The 19,915-nt window shown below is 36.1% G+C and overlaps 1 protein-coding gene and 1 non-coding gene across 2 annotated transcripts; one reads left to right on the top strand and one right to left on the bottom strand.

Annotated features, from left to right (window-relative positions):
* Nucleotides 1–4,469: 4,469 nt before the first annotated feature.
* TRNAS-AGA (transfer RNA serine (anticodon AGA)) lies at nt 4,470–4,551 on the bottom strand. Its single transcript has one exon. It is a non-coding gene; the product is annotated as a tRNA-Ser (tRNA).
* A 1,121-nt stretch (nt 4,552–5,672) lies between these two features.
* LOC137730716 (uncharacterized) lies at nt 5,673–6,732 on the top strand. The gene is made up of 2 exons (XM_068469676.2): nt 5,673–6,070; nt 6,567–6,732. The coding sequence occupies exons 1-2, from the start codon at nt 5,688–5,690 to the stop codon at nt 6,730–6,732; spliced, it is 549 nt and encodes a 182-aa protein (XP_068325777.2). The 5' UTR covers nt 5,673–5,687.
* The last annotated feature ends 13,183 nt before the right edge of the window (nt 6,733–19,915 follow it).

The raw sequence follows: 19,915 nt of genomic DNA, 5'->3' as shown, positions 1-19,915 counted from the left end.
ATCTTTTCACACAAAATACATGTAGAATCATATTTGACATAAAAGTATATGCAGTATTAGCTTTACCTCCAAATTTTCATTTGTTTCTTTATAGATTTTTTCATGTAGAACTGTCAAATCCCACTTCACTACTGTTGGCAAGCGTTTCTCCTTTCCTTCTAATTGTTTGATGATTGTGGTGTGATCACAAATCCAATATTGTAGACAAAATAAAAGTTAGAGATTTGCATATTTTTGTAAAATAAGACAAAAACTGTTTTTTTATTTATTAGTTTTTGTTTACTTACTAGTAAAAGTACAACAACTCCACTAACGGTTGGTTGTTTGTCTCTTTTTCTCTTTTGTGTTCTATCGATTGATTCCATCAAGTATCTTGCTGCTTCCTTGGCCCAGTTGTACTGATTTATGTTATCGATGGAGTTGCAATTCTTGGCCAAAATCCAACGGAGTTTTCCTGTAGAGCTTCCAAGCAGATATAGAATTATAATGCAAGCTTCATCTTGATCCCCTTATATTGTCCCAGTATCAAATGCAACTTTAATTGCTTGTGCAAATTATCTTCTACCGATTCTTGTCATTTCTGAGAAGTATTTATCAACAAATCTATTTTCTTTCGGCTTTGAGATTCATGAGTCTCTTGTTGACTGAGGAGCTTCTCTGCCTCGGTTTGGTATCCCAAATATGCGTTGGATATCATCATCATTTACTTTGCAATATCCATTTTTGAATTTAAACATTCCCTTTTCAGTGTCTACCAATTCACTATATATATGACATCCCAGTCTGATTTCTTCATTTGTAATTCACCTTTTATGTAAGCTTTCACTAGTCTGCCAAAAGGTGACTTATATATGAATGCCAAAACTTTTTGTTTTTCATCAAGCTTTGGCTTGAGCTCTTGTATTAGTCTTGCAAAGGCCAAGAGATTCAGTCTTACTTGAACGTACTTATCATCTGTTACCTGACGCTTTATAGCAGGAGATTTTGGAGCTAATTTCTTTTTTATTGCAAAATGTTTTACTTTTGGCGTTGTCTTCATAAAAAAAAAAAAGAAAAAAAAAGGATAATGAGTATAAATTTTAATCAAATAATATGAAGTCATATAAATGACAAACTATAGATGAAAATGGGCAGATGCTAGGCACACAAGCTAGATGCAGCATCAGTAAGCACACAAACTAGATGCAGCATCACATAGCGCACAAGCTATATATAGCATCACTTAGCGCGTAAGTAGATGCAGTATCACTTAGTGCACAAGTAGATGCAGCATCAATTAGCAAACAAGGTAGATGCAGAATTGGTTGTTAATGCACAATGTAGATGCATAATTGTTTTACCACAAGCTTGATGCAGATTCCTTTTTTTCTTTTTCTACAACATGTTTATTTGCAACACCAATTTACAAACAGAAAGCAGAACCATAATTAATTTACAAAGTGCAGCATCAGTTCAAAGTGCAGCATCGAAGCTAGACGGTTAATGTTTTTGTAAAATCAAGTGTAAAAAACACTTGATAATGCATCCAAAACTTTGATAATGCATTCGTTTTTTACAGAGTTTGAAATATAATCATGCAAAAGGACGATTTTGAATAGTAGGAAAACCTTTGAAGCACTGATCTTTCTGGAAATCTAGTTGAACTTTGTGAATCAATTACTGAAAATCCGGCTTGAAAGTGTCGGAAACTATGGAGATTTTAGGGTTTTTTTTTTTCTTCTAGGGAAGTATCTTTTGTATAATAGGAATTTGAAATGATAGGTTTGGGGAAGATGAAACCGCGGGTATTAAATAAGGGAAAAGGGAAGCTGGTTAGTTTTTATGATTTTTTGTCATGTAGCGGTTAACGTGCCCGTTTATTAACGGTTATAGTTGAGGGGCATGTGCCATAATTTAGTCGGTCCTTTCTTTTTTTGTTTGGGTTTGGTTTTCTGTTATTGGGTTTTTTGTCCCTCCTTGTAATATTTTAGAAGGTGTGGAGTTGTATGAAATATGGTATATGTTTGTGTCTCTACAAGTAAGGCTCCCAAAAAATTAACCTCAAAATAAATAAATAACTTTGAGAAAAAAAAAATAACCAATAAATGTTTTTGCCTCTAATTGTAAAATGACATATAGCTTACCATGTGTCCCGGTCACACTAAAAAATTCTCTTTTAATAAAATAGGTTGTGAGTTTATTTATCTTTTTTAGTGGGAAGATGAGTTTGTCCTTCGAGAATATTGAATCCTGGTCTATCATAATTCTAACCGAGTTATACTTGTCCGTAAAATTCAGTAATCTTTCCCACTGTAAGTAGAGAGTCTTAGATTTTACTCTCAAAAGCCATGTTTGTTGTATGCGTGTATATTTATAAAAGAAATTAAACATAAAACTCGTAAATCTTGTAGCTTTATGTATGAAGATTTAAGGAGAATGGATTCTCCTCAAAGCGAGGATTTGATCCATCTTCATTGGAGACCAAAAGTTAGCCCCAGTGGACCGGTGGTGGGTTTTGTGTACAAACTTGAACCTTCCAAACACTAAGGAGGAGTTCATAAAAAATAAAAAACAAACAATAAGGAGCTTAATTTCTTTCCCTTTGAATTTGTAAATGTGTGAATGAAACTACGGGGTAAAAAGACATAATTTGCAAATTGAGGAAGAAAAATAAAAAAAAACGTCGAGACATATAAATGATAAAACCTTTCAAAGTATTATGTAACCTAAGCTAATGCAAATATGTCACAGTCGTCACTGTATAAGTTAAGAACAAAAGACAATATGTATCGAATTATTAGTAAGAAGTGGTACTTTTTCTATTAAGTTTTCTATGGGATTTGGTTGCACTTGGAGTTAGCCCAACACGTAAATCTCTCCCCGAACATGAAATAAAATAGCAGCAAAACGTGACAAATTTGACCACAAACTTAAGGGACTACAGAAACTAAAGAAAAGTTAAGGGGCCAATAAACAAATTAAGCCAATAATAAAATTATTATTATTTTATTATTATTATTATTTCTCATGCAGTCTATGCATGCATAGAGGAGTACACATATAACATAACTCTGCCACTGGCATCATATTCATCACTTAAATGCATGGTTCAGAGCGATCCAGACGGCTCCTAAAACCATTGCGAAGGCAACCATCAGCGGGAGCGCCGGAGGGTTCAGTGGTCCCATGATTAATGGGCAAAAGAAGATTATAGCAGCCACTGCAAGAAAGAGCAAGACCGACCCAGTATCCATCTTGTTGAAAGGACAACACTGTTTTCTAACAATTAATAGTGACAGCACGTACAGTTGATGGATGATGAGAGATGGTGGTGGCGGTGGGGTGTGTATATATAACGTGTATGGTGTCTGTCTGTGTAGGGATACAATGATTGGAAACGATGCCAATGCCATGCAAATTAATGGTACCCCAGAGAGACTGAGGGTAACGGGAATCGTTGCCTTGGCTACGGTGGGGTGCATCCTGTAACTCGATCACGGTGGTGCCTCGTTGAGTTAGCGTTTAGAGACGCATTCTTTCATGAATTAAATTCTCTCTCTCTCTCTCTCTCTCTCTCTCTCTCTCTCTCTCTCATCTTACTCTCACTTAGCCCAGATTTGTTTGATTAGTTTACAGCACTCTCAGTTTTGTTACTGAAAAAATGTATTGGTTCAAGGAATAAACTTGGTGCGGTTACCTTCATTTCTCTGTCCGTTTTCTTTATAGTTTAGTGGTATGAACTGTCTTCCTTATTGAGTTTTACATTGGTGGAACTTGATTATTATGTATTATTCAATTTGAGTTTTCGAACAGTTTCATGATGCTTTGCTTTTTGTTTGATATCTAATGATCTTGTTTTTGACGCTTTGGCTGTATTACTTTTATTGGATTTCTTTTCTGAATAAGGACTATGACGGTACGACGAATTATATAGGGGATAATTGGATTAAAAATTTTCAAGGATTGTAAGGAAAAACTTCATTGGGAGATTAACTTGAAGTGATATCATGTGTCTTGCGTTTTTTATACTTTGGAGGTTGTAGCATGTGCAGGGGATTTTTTTTTTATTTTTTATTTTTATTTTTTTTTTATAATTTTTTTTATTAGACATGTGCAGGGGGAGGGGCAAAATAACCTCAGTTGTACTTTTCCTCTTTTTTTTTTTTTTTTTTTTTTTTTTTCAAAAAGACTTTCTGTCACGACCCACATCTCAATGGAAGAACATGTAACGCTGGAAGTCTTGTATTTGGATAGTGAAAAAAAAAACCACTTCTCAATGGAAGAACGTGTAACGCTGTCTCTTTCAGACAAAAATATAAAGAAAATTTCAGAAAGACTTTCTATTGCGACCCACATCTCAATGGAAAAACGTGTAACGCTGGAAGTCTTGTATTTGGATAGTGAAAAAAAAAACCACTTCTCAATGGAAGAATGTGTAACGCTGTCTCTTTCAGACAAAAATATAAAGAAAATATTAAGAAGTATAAAAACGTGAGCGGCAGGATTCGAACCTGCGCGGGCAGAGCCCACATGATTTCTAGTCATGCCCGATAACCACTCCGGCACGCTCACCTTTTTGGTTTTGGCTATCGCGTTTAATTATTATTAAGCAGGCTAAATCCATCATTTTAGCTCTCTTTGAAGTCAACTTCACGGCTAAAGTAGCAAATCTGAACGAAAGCCATAACTTCTGGAAGCACACAAGAAAGTTTGTTTTTCAGATTTATTGCCTTGTATTTTTGTTGATTAAATCTTGTTGAGTAGTGTGTTTGTAATGTGAAGAGTACATACCCTTTTGCATTTTGATATTGTAAGCTCCCATTATTTAAAATACATTCTGGATTTTATTCTTTAAAAAAAAAAAAAAAAAAACATAAGAATGCAAGCAGGAAACTTGTTGAGTTGACCACAAATACCTCATTGTGACAATATTTTATTTGTAAAGTAAAAAATGAAAAACGAGGGAAATTACAATAGAGATATGTAGGTGGTTGATAATATTACACTTTTAGAGAAAAACACTGGAAATTCAATATTTTAGAGAAGACTCAACTTATTTGTAACATTAAAGAATTTCATAATTAAAAATCAATCAGAGCATGATAAGTAGATTGATGAGGAAATTTTTATTTCTTTCTCCAATTGAGCTCCTGAAGAGTTTTTCTTTTCCTCATTATTTTCGTATTTTGTGGTTGTTTTTGCGGTTGTTGTTTGTTGGTAAGTAGCTTGTTGCGTTAGTAATAAATATATTTCAAGGTTTATTTTTAGCAAGTGACAGATATTTTCAAGTTGTAACCTTAAAATTGTTGAACTTTAGCGGCTCGAAGCTACTTTAAATCTGAATGCATGCACAGGCGAAGAAAAGAAGAACAACAAACATAACTAAAAGAATATTATTCTGTTTGAAATAAAAGGAAGAAGAAAGTTTTATGTGTTACACGTTTAGCTAACATTTCAATCTCAAATGGTTTCCCTCAGGAACTTCGCTGGAAATTGTCCGGGTCCGGAGGGATGGGTGTAACAGATTCCCCTAATTAATTAATAATAATCATGAACAAGAAACTTCTTACATGCAAAACCCTTTGGGGTTTTCTGGTTGTACGTCGTGGTAGCAGCCGGGGTGGTGGCGGTGGTGGTGACAGATGATGGTAGTGTATCAATACCTGCTGGACATGGACTATGGATGTAATGCATCGCCACGGAGAATAATGGTGGTAGCAGATCCAACACAAGAGTCAGCAGGTGCACTCCAATATGCACTCTCTAAAGCGGTTCTCGAGAACGATGAATTGATCCTCTTCCATATCGAAAACCCTAATTCATGGCGATACACAATAACAACGTTCCTTAGAAGACCTAGGGGCTGCTCCACCACCGCATCTGCAGACGGAAGCTTAGGGAACACGGAGTTTCTTGAAGAAATGAAGAATGCATGCAAACTTGCAAAACCAAAAGTACGTGTGCGGGTTGAGAAGGTGGCACTAATGGAAGGCAAGGACAAAGCAAGTATTATTCTAGATCAAAGCAAGGTTCTTGGGGTGAATGTCCTTGTTATAGGGCAACGACGGAGTCTTTCTACAGTTATCTTAGGGTGTGTTTTCTCATACACTCAAATAATTACATTGCATTTTACAATGAATATCGACGTTGATTGATATACTTACCGTAGCATTGTTTGATTTTTAGTTTTAAGTTGTTTAGGACTGCTTCTAAAATGCCCAAATGTGCGTTTTTGACAACCAAAACCTCTTTTGGGCACAGTTGGTAGCTTCTGGAGAAGCATTTGATGCTTATGCTTCTCCAGGGTTTCTAGAAATACAATTCTAGCAAAAGTATTCATGAGCAGAAATGCTTTTCACAAAAGTAGTCCCCAACGAAAATTAGCCCAAAGATTGTGCTATATATGGATGTATGACCTTTAGTTTGTAAAATGAAAATTACAATTAAGCAGAGAATTAAATTCAAAATTAGAAATTCTTCAACTCCCAAATCTTATGAAAATGCTTATGTGAAGTGCCATAGGAAGATTGATCAGCTTGAATTATTTGGTAATTCTCTCATTTCTTTGTTTTGTGTACATCAAACAGTTACAGGAGGCCTGGAGGTTCCACGCGAGGGACAAAACCAGTAGACACAGCAGAGTATCTGATTGATAAAAGCAGTTACACTTGTGTTGGAGTACAGAAAAAGGGCCAAAATGGAGGCTACCTTCTCAACACAAAGACCCACAAAAACTTCTGGCTTCTGGCTTAACAAGCACTTGAATCACCCGAGAACCACTTGCGCTTTCCATCTTAGATGCTTTTCTATTCCTCTGCTGCATTCGGTTAGCGATCATTTTTTGTTGGGACGGCAGGATCAGATCGAATTGACAAGTTTAGTTCGCTGAATGGGTTGACGTCTAGACATGATGAGCTTAATGCTTGTGGTCCAATTTCTTGGTGGATAGGGTGTTGGTTTTTACCTAGCTATGCATTCCGAGTTCAAAACTCCTCACCACCCCCCCCTGGCCCCCCCAAAAAAAAAAAAATAATAGTTTTGTACTCTCCCCCTCCCCTTAATAATAGTAAAATTTTTGGAAAAAAAAAATCTGTATTTGTTGTTCTGATTTTGGTTGGTTAAGGAGTGAGCCATCTATATATGAAATTGTTCAATTCCAAATGCAGAAAAATAGGTTTGTACATATGTAACAATGATTGGCTCCTGTAAACCAACATGAAAAATGTTTATAGAACCAAATTGATGAGATAGCAGTGTCTTTTCTCTCTAAAACAAAGTTGTGCTCTAAACAATAAGGAACCATTTATCGTTGTGCATACGCTTCGCTATATGATCTGCATTGTCGAAAACTTGCTATTGTAGTTCATAAGTCATAAGGTTCTACTCAAGGAAACTCAGTACCAGAAAAACTGTAATATAAAAAGATGACCATAAGCCAACAAAGCCTCCTGCTTTGCAAGGGTTATTAGCAGTCCCACATCGGTAGAGGTAAAGAAAAGCAATGACCTCAAATAGGATTACTCCACTTTAACTAATATCGAGACATTTTGTGATAAAACCACACACCTGACGGATTGGGCGGGTGGTAAAATTGGAGACAGTATCGGTATAGTTAGAGTGGGACCCTCCGGGGCTGTCGATCTAAAAAAATTCCAACATAGTATCAGAGTCCATGGTCACCGGCCTGTGCAAGCCAAAGGCTTGTCACCAAGAAGTGTGGGCTTGGAAACAAGCTTGGACTCTTAACATAGAGTTGGCCTCTGAGTTCTTAAGATTCACTTCCTGAAAAAGATTGAAAATAAGTCTAAACTCGATTGGAGCCGACTTCTAAGTTTCAATTGCCGTTGTGTGGATCTTCACGTGCGAACCACTAAATGAGTTTACACATGAGGAGGCATGTTAGCAGTCCCACATTGGTGGGGGTAAAGAAAAGCAATTACTTTAAATAGGATTACCCCACTCTAACTAATACCAAGGCCTTTTATGGTAAAATCTCATACCTAACGAATTGGACAAGTGGTAAAGTTGATGACAGTATCGGTATCTTTAAAGTAGGGTCCCCAGGCCCATCGATCTAAAATAATTCCAACAAGGGTTGGGGGCAAACATCTATAATACGTAATCTTACCCTTACTTTACAAATAGACTGCTTTCCACGACTCGAACCCGTGACCTTTCGGTCATAAAGGAAAATGTCTTGTGTCGCAGATTGGGTAAAAAAAGGAAAATCAGATAAATAACAACTGTAATATATTACAAGTGCCAGCAGAATTTCACCTCCTGACAAAGACGATAAGTGGAGCAACACAATAAAAACAAAATTGTTGCAGCCACTGCTACTGCATACATATACACTTGTACAGGTTCAAGGAATGCCAATCACCTCTCCATTTTCCTTACTAAAAGAACCTTGTACAAAAAGAAATCAGCAGAATTATCCGCAAACCGCCGCACCACCTAACGAAAGATTAGATGTGCCGAAATTCCTATGCTTACCATCAGCCACTTGGTCAGATGGAATCCTTGATTAGGGAAGCTGGTTGATGAGATGAGTCTACAATTGGCAAGCCAAGCGCTTTTCTGGGAGAGATGTTTCAATGTGACCGGTACATGAGGTGGTATACCACGTGTCATTATACAAATGGTAGGATTTGTATTTTAAAAAGTTAATAACTTAAAAAATAAAATTTCCCACCACTTACATAAAAACACGTGGCGTACCACCTGTGTTCCCGTCACAATGAAAATTTTCTGCTTCCCTGGACAGTGAAATAAAGGTAACTGGCGTTCTGCATCCTTCCTTTGAACAATGTGCATGGACTCCGCCCTCCAAATCATCCGTCTATGAAACCAATATTTAGCACAAGAAAACGTTCTATAATAAACAAGCGTCATTCATTAGGATTTTTACCACCTACAAATGTAGGAATAATACTTAAAAATACTTGCAAGAGAACAAGATTATAATATTAATGACTCAAGTAAGGTCATTTTTCACAGATAATTTATGTTAAAATTACATTTTAATTAATTACTTAAACAAAATTTAGGAAAGATTGATATTGTAATTTAAAATAATAAAAACGAATTTAAATAAAAACACTAAGTAAATCAGCAATATGGTAAAAAGAGTAAATGACACATTTTCGGAAGATTAAATTTAAAAGACACTAGGGTTTCGCCGTCACCTTAACAATCCTTTATAGTTTTACCAAATACTTATGAATTACACATGCAAGCGCAACTTTGAAGGTTAGATTTTCCTAATGCATATTCTACTTGTGCATCCGTCTGTGGCATTCAAATCAAATGTAAACATGCATAACTCATTACGCTTTGTGAAACCCCTTTGAAAAACCATGCAATGCTTAAGACGTACCAGTCGCCCTAATTGAAATTACAATTATTAACCACAAGAACCATTCCTCAATTTCCAGGTGGCATTCTAACAGAAATTACATCCAATTACTTATCTAAACATCCTAATGGTGATCAAGCATTAAGGCATAAAGACTGTTTAAACACAATGATTAATAATTCAAAATATGCATGCATAATATCATAAGCTATAAATAAAGACTACATATTCATGATAAGGCTCGTAGTCTAGAACAAGCAATGGTCCCCGTGATTCCAAGGCCATGTAATTAGCTTCTGATTTCTCCTCTTTCTTATTATGGACAGCCTAACATTTTCATATATATATATATATATATTTTACTAGTGCAATTCATTGAACTGCGTCAACGATGGTTAACATATATAATAGATTTCTTGCTGACTAAGAAACCATCGTTTGGGTGTGTATTAATTTTCAGAGTGCCGGCAGGAGAGCATTGAAGACGATAGAAGTGCTTCTGGCCTTGGGAAATATCTTTGCTGCCACTCAGTGTACCATCTTGTGAAGATCTTCAACCAATTATCATACCAAGTTCGATCAACTTGGCAGTTTTAATCAAACCAAGCTTCCTCAGTTACCCATTATTCCCATTCACTCACAGAACAAGATCACGCTCACATTCTCACCATGGCCTTTGGTCTCACCATAAAACTCATCTCTGCTTATGCTCTTGTAAGTCTCCTTCTTGCTTGTAGTTTGCCCGCCAGTTTAATGGGCGGGAAACAAATTCATAGATACACTATCAAAAGGAAATGAATTGTGATGTATCTTAAGTAATGCTTGATAAGCACATCACCAATCAGGCCACAACTCTCGCTCGATAAATCTCAATCTCATAAGTTCTTGTAAACTGGATATTGAAAGAGCAATACTAAATTCAAGGGAATCAATTCAAGCCATTCTCCTTCTTGACAACTTACTTTCTGCATATTCTGTTTTCTATCTCCTGCATGTTTTGTTTATCTGAATGGAATCAGAACAATAATAGTGGCCTGATTGGTAATACGCTTATCAATGCTTTGATCGATATCGACGATATATATTCGAAATGTGGAGACGTGTGCGTTCACCCCCTAAATTAGTCATGGGCCTCACAGCCATACTGGGCATTTACTTGAACAAGGAATTGGTGGTTGCGAGTGTGCCACTACTAGATGCGGCTAGTAGACGGATTTGAATGATTGAGATTTCGTCTGAATTCTAAACAAGAGATTGCACCATTGAGTGGGAATGGCTCAAATCAAGGTTCTTTCTTTGCCTTAAAGATAAGGACTTTACTTATGTGGAGAAATGGAACAACATGCAAATGACAAGTTTGCTAGAAGTGTAAATAACAGAGGAAAGTGAATGACTGGTAATGTAAATTGCTTGTAATTTAAATGACAGAAAATGTAGATGTACAGAAATGTAATTGATAATACAAGGAATTCAATACTACTTGGAAGAATAGCAAAGCTTTAAAAGGAAATAAATTGCTTGTAATTTAAATGACAAGAAATGTAGATGTACAAAAATGTAATCGATAATACAAGGAATTCAATACTACTCGGAAGAATAGCAAAGCTTTAAAAGGAAATATAAGGCTTTTGCAGAATTGAAGTATTAAAAACACTACTACGAAACCCTTTATTAGTGTCGCTATGATAACCGACAAGAAACGTATATTACTGTCAAATATTAAGCAAAATCCGACAAAAAGTGGATGCAATGATGGATATAATAAGCGACAGAATTGTCAACGTCAGGAAATGAATTTTCAGACAGAAATTGTGTCGGATATAACTGATAAGAATATATTAATAATGAATAAATAAAAGTATTCTGTCACATCCCGACCCGGGCGGATCACTTCCCGAGCCCGCTCGACCACCATAGCACGATATTGTCCGCTTTGGGCTTACCATTCCCTCACGGTTTTGTTTTTGGGAACTCACGAGCAACTTCCCAGTGGGTCACCCATCATGGGATTGCTCTAGACCCCTTCTCGCTTAACTTCGAAGTTCCCATGGAACCCGAAGCCAGTGAGCTCCCAAAAGGGCTCATGCTAGTAGGGATGAGAATATACATTTAAGGATCACTCCCCTGCGCGATATGGGATGTCACAATCCACCCCCCTTAGGGGCCCGACGTCCTCGTCGGCACACTCGCGACCAGGGTTAGGCTCTGATACCAAATTGTCACATCCCAGCCCGGGGCGGATCACTTCCTGAGCCCGCTCCACCACCATAACACGATATTGTCCGCTTTGGGCTTACCATCCCTCACGGTTTTGTTTTTGGGAACTCACGAGCAACTTCCCAGTGGGTCACTCATCATAGGATTGCTCTAGACCCCTTCTCGCTTAACTTCGAAGTTCCCATGGAACCCGAAGCCAATGAGCTCCCAAAAGGCCTCGTGCTAGTAGGGATAGGAATATACATTTAAGGATCACTCCTCTGCGCGATGTGGGATGTCACAATTCTTTGTCGGATAAAACCGACAAAAAATACTCTAAAACCGACAGAACTTGTGTCGGATATAACCGACAGAGAATTTATTAATAACGAATAAATAAGAGCATTCTCTGTCAGATAAAACTGATAGAAAATATATTAATAATAAAAAAATATAAACCACTTTCTGAATCATTTCTTTCCCTTTCAAGTTGGCATCCCCTGCATTCACTGCATTTTCCAGCTTTGAGATGTGCAATGTTCCTCTAAGGTACACCATATCCCTTGCCAAAAGGATCAAAAATAGGAATCCAGATATCCGTACATATGCCTTATGTTATATTGTAGCAAGCAGGGGTATGTTCAGTCCCAGATTCTATATACAGAGACTCGTCATCGGGACTCATGGATACACCGGATATCTTCCCAAAGAAATCAATCTCTTGCCACACTTTTTAATCTGCCTTTGTGCTATATATATGCACAAAATCTGCAGGTTTCGCGACCACCATGAGCTGACCATTTGATGAAAAGCGAATTGACCTAGCAGCACCCAAGTTATTCTTCAGAACAGCAACTGGCAATGAAAGATTTCTTATGTTCCAGACTCGAGAAGTCTTGTCCTGGTTTCCGGTGGCAAATATGCGACCATCAGGATGCCATGTTGACGCAAAAGAGTAATCCAGATGACCAACGACCTTAGCAATAATCTGGAATGACAAAAAAAAAAGAAAATAGAGTTGCATATAGTTATTAAACAATTCCATCCAATTGAAAAGATAAGCAGTTGCCAATTTCATCAGGAATTTAAAACACAAACTGAACATAATACAAATAATTTAAAACATACTGGTTTCGGAATGTTGCTTCTCGAATTGTTCATCCATGGTGACTGAAGCGAGAAGGAGAAAGAAATGAGGAGAGGTGAAAAGGGGGAAGGAAGGGGGAAGGGAGAAGGCATTGGTGCAAGGAAGAGATGGAGGGATTTTATTTTGGAAAATTTTCATCACTGTCGATTAAAACCAACAAAAACATTTTTTAAAATAAAAACCAACAAAAAGTTTTCATTACTATCAGTTATAATCGACAGGAAAAAAAAATGGCGGCAAAAATCCGCCCAAAAATTCTCTCCCAAAATTTTGTTATGATTTAAAAAAATAAAATAATTATTATTTGGTTTAATAAATAAATAAATAATATGTATTTAAATAGAATACGTTTTTAAAAATTAAATAAATAATTGTTTGGTTTAATAGATAATAACCCATGTAAAATATGCGATAAAGAAACAAAAAGATAATTGTACAATGAAAATTTCATCATACAAACTAAATGTTGTCTAATCAATACTAAAAAAACTTAAATTAAAATTTAGCACAAATTACTTTTCCCACTTCAAAATTTAGGCAAATTTAACGGAGATATGCATTCTACGAAACTAGTTTCCATGATCTAACTATCAAACTTGTTTGTAGATACTACAAGATCGCATACGTAAAAAATTGAAAAAAAAAAATTCAGAGATTAGGTAACGAAACAAAAGTTTTCAATGGTTATAAACGAAAAATCACAATTTAATGGTTATTTTAGCTCTGGTTTTGATGATTTTTTATAGCTACACTCCTCGATCCTATAAGAATGCAATGAATGAATTCGATCTTCAATTTAAAATATTTACGCTAGTGGATACCACAAAATCTTATTTTATACTTAATGGAAGTATAATATTAACTCAAGTATTTGTTTAATCTACCATTTTGACGCGATATGCATTCTACAAAACTTTTTTCAACGATCAAACCGCCAAACTTATTTGTACACACTCCGAGATTGTATACATAAAAAATCGTAAAATATTCAGAGATTACGTAACGGAACAAAAGTTTTCGACGGTTATAAATGAAAAATCACAATTTAACAGTTACTTTAGCTCTGATTTTAATGATTTTTTACAACTACACTCCTCAACCCTATAAGAATGTAATGAATAAATTTGATCTTTAATTTAAAATATTTACACTAGTGGATACCACAAAATCTTATTTTATACTTAATGGAAGTATAACATTAACTCTTAAGTGTTTATTTAATCTACCGTTTTGACGCGATACACATTTTACAAAACTTTTTTCAATATCTAACCGTCAAACTTGTTTGTACACACTCCGAGATCGCATAAGTAAAAAATCACAAAAAACAAACATTCAGAGATTAGGTAACAGAACAAAAGTTTTCGATGGTTATAAACGAAAAATCACAATTTAACAGTTATTTTAGCTCCGATTTTGATGATTTTTTATAGCTACTCTCCTCGACCCTATAAGAATGCATTGACCGAATTCGATCTTCAATTTAAAATATTTACACTAGTGAGTATAACATTAACTCTAAGTGTTTGTTTAATCTACTGTTTTGATGCGATATGCATTCTACGAAACGTTTTTGAACGATCCAACCAACAAACTTGTTTGTACATACTCCGAGATCGCATACGTAAAAAATCACAAAAAATAAAAAATAAAAATAAAGAAAAAACATTCAGAGATTAGGTAATGTAACAAAAGTTTTCAATGGTTATAAACGAAAAATCACAATTTAACGATTATTTTAGCTCTGATTTTGATGATTTTTTACAGCTACACTCTTCAACCCTATAAGAATGCAATGAATGAATTCGATCTTTAATTTAAAGTATTTACACTAGTGGATAAATCTTATTTTATACATAATGAAAGTATAACATTAACTCTTAAGTGTTTGTTATATCTATCAATTTGATAGGATATGCATTCTATGAAACTAGTTTCAACGATCCAACTGTCAAATATGTTTGCATATACTTCGAGACAGCATGTGTAAAAAATCGCAAAAAAAAAAAAAAAAAAAAAAAAAAGAATTTAGAGATTAGGTAACGGGGCCATGAGTGAAAAAAAAAAAACATTCAGAGATTATTCTGGCGGCTGCCCAAAATTTTTCTTTGTTCGTCTCGGTTATATCCAACAGGGCTATGAGTGAAAAAAAAATAATAATAATAAAATAGTCAATTTCTGTCGGTTATAACCGGTACCATTAACTTAAAAACCGCCGGAATATGTTAAAAATATTTATAAAAAAAAAAGAATTCAAAAATACTGACGGTTATAATAATTTTATGGCGGTTGCATCCGACACTAAATATCCGCCAAGAATTTATGTCAGATATAACCGATAGGATTTCATTGTTATTCGACACTAACTGAATGATGTGTCGGATATCCTCTATTTAACATAATGGCTTATTAAATCACCACCATCATCCAACACCTAAAGTTAATATTGTAGTAGTGAAAGGGTGCATAGTTTGAACTGAGATGAATTGTTTGATTGATTGGTTGAGTGTCCATAATCATTTTGCCTTGACTTCTTTATATAGAGAATTGAGAGAACCCCTTTGTTGAGGACATTGAATATGTTCAGAGAAGCTCCATTGCCAACTTGCATATGAAGCAAGTTGGTTTTCCACCACATGTACATTAATCCCACTTGCAATGAATTAATATTTAAAACAACCAAGTTGACTTCTTTCCTCCACATGTCCTTCTCCCAAGTCTGCCAACATCTTTACTTGTAATAAAGTCACCGCTTCAAACCATGTGGAGAAACATTCCCACGTGCAACTTTTAGTCTATTTGTAGATTAAACCCCCAAAATGTCATGTTTTGGCTTTAAACCCAAATAAGTAAAATTATGCATATTTTAGGTGCAAACAATGTGCTTGTGTGGTGGATCTATTAGGTCGATCAAGAGACCTTGATCAAACATTAGATTTGATCAAAACTATATATGCTAGTAGGAACCCTGTCCAAGTGTTTGGGGCAAACTAAGCAAATCAGCTCAAAGCAACATTACGATAAAATAATAATAATAATAATAATAATAAATAAGTAATATTATTTAACCACACCAAACTGATACACTCTCTAATAGACAAATATAAGCTCCATCTAACATGTTCACCTATATTGGAGAGTTTATCTGTAAATGTGTGAATTTTGTGTGTTTTGTGTGTTTAAAACACATATCACTTAATAAACAATTATGACACAAATCAAATTAAAACTTGATTAATCTGCACAAAATCAGTCGTCATGTGCTAGAGAAGTATCAAGTTCTATCATAAAAAGTGCTCACACTTTGAAGAAAACAATCGTATCAAGTTCTCCTAAACATGAGCTTATTCAAATAAACTAGCAGAAAGATTTCCCCTCCCACTTCTGCCAGATGCCAACAATGAACAAGTACTGGTGAAGAAAAAGATACCGAAGCGCTTAAACAAAACAAATCATCGAGAAATATAGTGTAAGAGCGTAAACCAATTCCTCGATACCCAAAATGGTCTGCTCTCCAGTGCAAAAGGATAAACTAATTGCTCTCCAGTGCGAGAGGGTAAACCAATTCCCCGACACTCATATGGGTCTGCTCTCCAACGCGAGAGGATAAACTAATTGTTCTCCAATGCGAGAGGGTAAACCAATTCCCTGACACCCATATGGGTTTTACTCTCCAATGCGAGAGGATAAACTAATTGCTCTCCAGTGCGAAAGGATAAACTAATTGTTCTTCAGTGCGAGAGGGTAAACCAATTCCCCGACACCCATATGGGTTTGCTCTCCAGTGTGAAAGGATAAACTAATTGCTCTCCAGTGCGAGAGGGTAAACTAATTGCTCTCCATTGTGATAGGGTAAACTAAATCCTCAACACCCATCTGGGTAAGCTCTTCAGTGCGAAAAGGCCATATAGCCCAAAAGATCAAATGCTTGAAGATCAACTATGCAACAAATGGTTAGGGGACAGCAACCACTTTTACACTTAACAGTTTGCTGATCCGACACTTCATCTTCAACAACTCTGATCTTGGCAGCTCCATCCTTGACTGCTCCATCTACGGTAGCTGAGAAATCAAACTCAAGCAGTTTCCTCATTTTTGGCAAGCAGCCCAGATGTGGCAGCCCAAACCGTTGCCCATGCCACGCCACTTCCTCGGCCCATGCTGAGCCAATCCTTGACTTCAATCAAGCCGAGAAACATAAGCAATGGCCCATGCCAAACCACCTCCTTGGCCTTGCCAAGCCGACTTTTAGCCCCTGCCAGCCGACATGTCGTACCACCCTGACGGTTGCCCTGCGACAACACTATCCACGAAGAAGACAAGAAAAATGAAATTTTTCTTACATGAGTGCGGCACGGAGAAAACGAAGAAAGCAACGAAAGATGGTCCTTTGCACATGCAAGATGTAGAAGATTGCTAGAGGAGGGTGAACAAATATCCTCTAAGCTCTCTCTCTCTCTCTTTTGTAGGGTAGAATAATTCGCTCTTCAAAGTTGATTTAATAACCTACTTAAGGTGGACTTAAATAGGCTTTGAGAGAAATTTATTTTCCTTTCCTAGAAGGATCTAATTTCCTATTAAAGAGGGAATCTACATCAAAATAGGAAACAGTCCAAAATTTCCTAAAGTAAGAAAATCTCTACACCTGTTGTCCTTTTCTGCGAGCAGCCCAACAGGTGTGGGGGTATTTGTGGAGCCAAAAATAATCACAAGGCGACACATGGATTTTTGGATAGAAGAGGACAAAAATACCCTTGAGGCATACCGGGACTCCTACACACGAGCAGCGAGCAATCATCCCTCAACCAAGTCAAAAGTGCCCAATATAGGTAACAAATTCAAAACTATTTCATCCACCTTCATCCTATACTCTCCACAAGGTAATTATTCCATAACTCCCAAAACATTTCTTCTAAATTATGTTAATTAGTCAATTAATGGATTTATTACTTAATTAATCTATTAATGGCTAATTAACTACAAATTACACCCAAAAAATGCCACAAATGGCCGATCCCTATTCTCCTAATAGGGCCGGTCATATCCGTATAAATAGCTCTCCATTCTCTCAAAAAACTACTTCCAAGTCTCTTGCAAAAATCTACAAAATTCTCCAAACACTCTTCCCTCAAAATTCTAACTTTGGCATCGGAGGTTCTTCAGCCAAAGCCTCCCCACATTCATCATGGGTGCGTGAGGCTTTTTGGCCTTGACCAAAGGTGTGATTTGTTTTGTAGGCGCAATTTTGTCCAAGAAGGGGAAGGCGGAAATTTGCATCCACAGGAAGGGCCCCCAATTTTTAGGCGGAGTTAGGCAGGTGTGGACGAGGATGGACGGGAGCTATGCGGGCTTATATGTAAAAGCCGAAATTTGGAAATCTTTTGTTGCAGGGTTGGCCTCGCACGAGGAAGAAGACAACTATATTCCCAACATCATTTTAATTGCATGATTTTACTTAAGATGGTCCCACCATATTTTTTTTATATCTGCACGTCTTCTCCCCTTTAAATAGTCCCCACCATCTTATTTTTACTTTTTGCTTCTCTCTTAATCATCACCTTTATGTTTATTTTTATGGGGCTTTATTACCCTATTTTATGTCATTATTATGTACCTAAAGGGCTAAAACTCTCACCTTTTTGAAAAATGACATTATTAAATGTTCAAATTAATTAGTTTATATAATATATAATAAATTATTCAAATCGTTTCGTCCGTCTAGGCGCGTATACGAAAATTAGTATCCTCTTCACTCTAGTATTTTTCCTAGTTGTAAGATGTTGTCTCTGTAATCCAACCATTCATTCATTTATTGAATGTAATAAGTAACATTGTAACAATAGAAAAATGATTGGAATTTGGCATACTGGGTAGGGACTTCTCTTTCGGTTTGAATTGGTTGAAAAATTAGATTATGTAAACTTAATAAGTGCATTTGCATCTAAAAATGCGAGATGGGTAATATACTAATATTTGAGTAATGTTTGTATATCTTTGTTCTTTTGATATTAATTTTTAATGATATTAGATGTAGAAATAGACTTTTCATGTATTTTGTGAATTTTTTTTACACATGTCAATGTACAAAGGGTCGGGAGTCAGAAACTCTAGAACCCTATTTCAAAGGCTCGCCTAGGACCCTCAAATTCTCAGCGCCGGCCTTGGTTGTATCATGGATATTGTACCAACGATAGGAATTGTTGATAGAGTGAAACCGCACCAACCAAAAAAATATATGATAAAATCAAGAATCTGGTCCATAGGTTTATTCAGAGCAGTTAGCAGCGTAACTTAGATTTTGGGAATGACGACTACCAAATAATTAGAGAAGAAGTGAACGGGAAGAAGACGTAGGGTTTTTTTTTTCAAAAAGAATTTTTGTTGATAATAAGCGTCCATGAGTTGTAGTCTTATCTAACTACATAATCCAACGTGTTATGGTTGTAGTTGGAGACATTTATCTCCATCTCTGGTATATTTCTTAATTTCTTTTTTGAAATATGTGAGGATAATTCGGGTATGAAAAATTTGATTCGTGTAAGCCATGTCCAGTCCGAATATCTGACCTCCATCCCTCCCTCTCATTTATTTCGATAAGTTGGAGAAATTGTCTGCTCACTTTTTTATTTTGATTCTTGCATATCATAGTCGTGGAAATTGTCTGCTCAATCATCTTTTCTTCCTAATTTGGAGAAAATCTGGATTTGCATATCATAGTCGTGGTGGATCAAATATCTATTTTTGTTAAGTCTCACTCATACATGTATGACAAGATGGTCGCAACATCAGAATCAGATGCATTTGTTCGTGAGCATGTTAGGAAGCCTGGCTCACTTCCACTTTTATATTCAAGCACATAGTATTAAAGGTTCGTTTCGAATCTTGCTGTCGCTGTATTAGCTCAATTTTCTGACTCCTAGAGGAAGTTTGAGTTACTGCTGTTGCCGAAACAAGGGTCGGTGACACATAAGTTTGTTTTTTCTACTTTCCAGTAATGATTTAAGTGAAAAATGAGGTAGTAGCCGCTTACAATGGTCTTCGATCTTCTTTGTCAGAATTAAAAGTTGATGTTCATGTCAAAACGGGGCAAACATTTTATTTCCAAGGGTGGTTTTTGTCTTAAGGATGAAGGCTCACATCATAGTTAAAGTTTTAGGGAGCATTCAATTTGACCAGCTCGACATTGCCAAAAATGGATAGCTCATATCATTGCAGAAATTCACTCAAATATTTGC

The sequence above is a fragment of the Pyrus communis genome, chromosome 16, assembly GCF_041283825.1.
Source record: "Pyrus communis isolate YQ-2024b chromosome 16, ASM4128382v1, whole genome shotgun sequence".
Classification (NCBI taxonomy): domain Eukaryota; kingdom Viridiplantae; phylum Streptophyta; class Magnoliopsida; order Rosales; family Rosaceae; genus Pyrus; species Pyrus communis.
The sequence above is the reverse complement of the archived record's forward strand: the minus strand, read 5'-3'. Positions and strand labels throughout refer to the sequence as shown.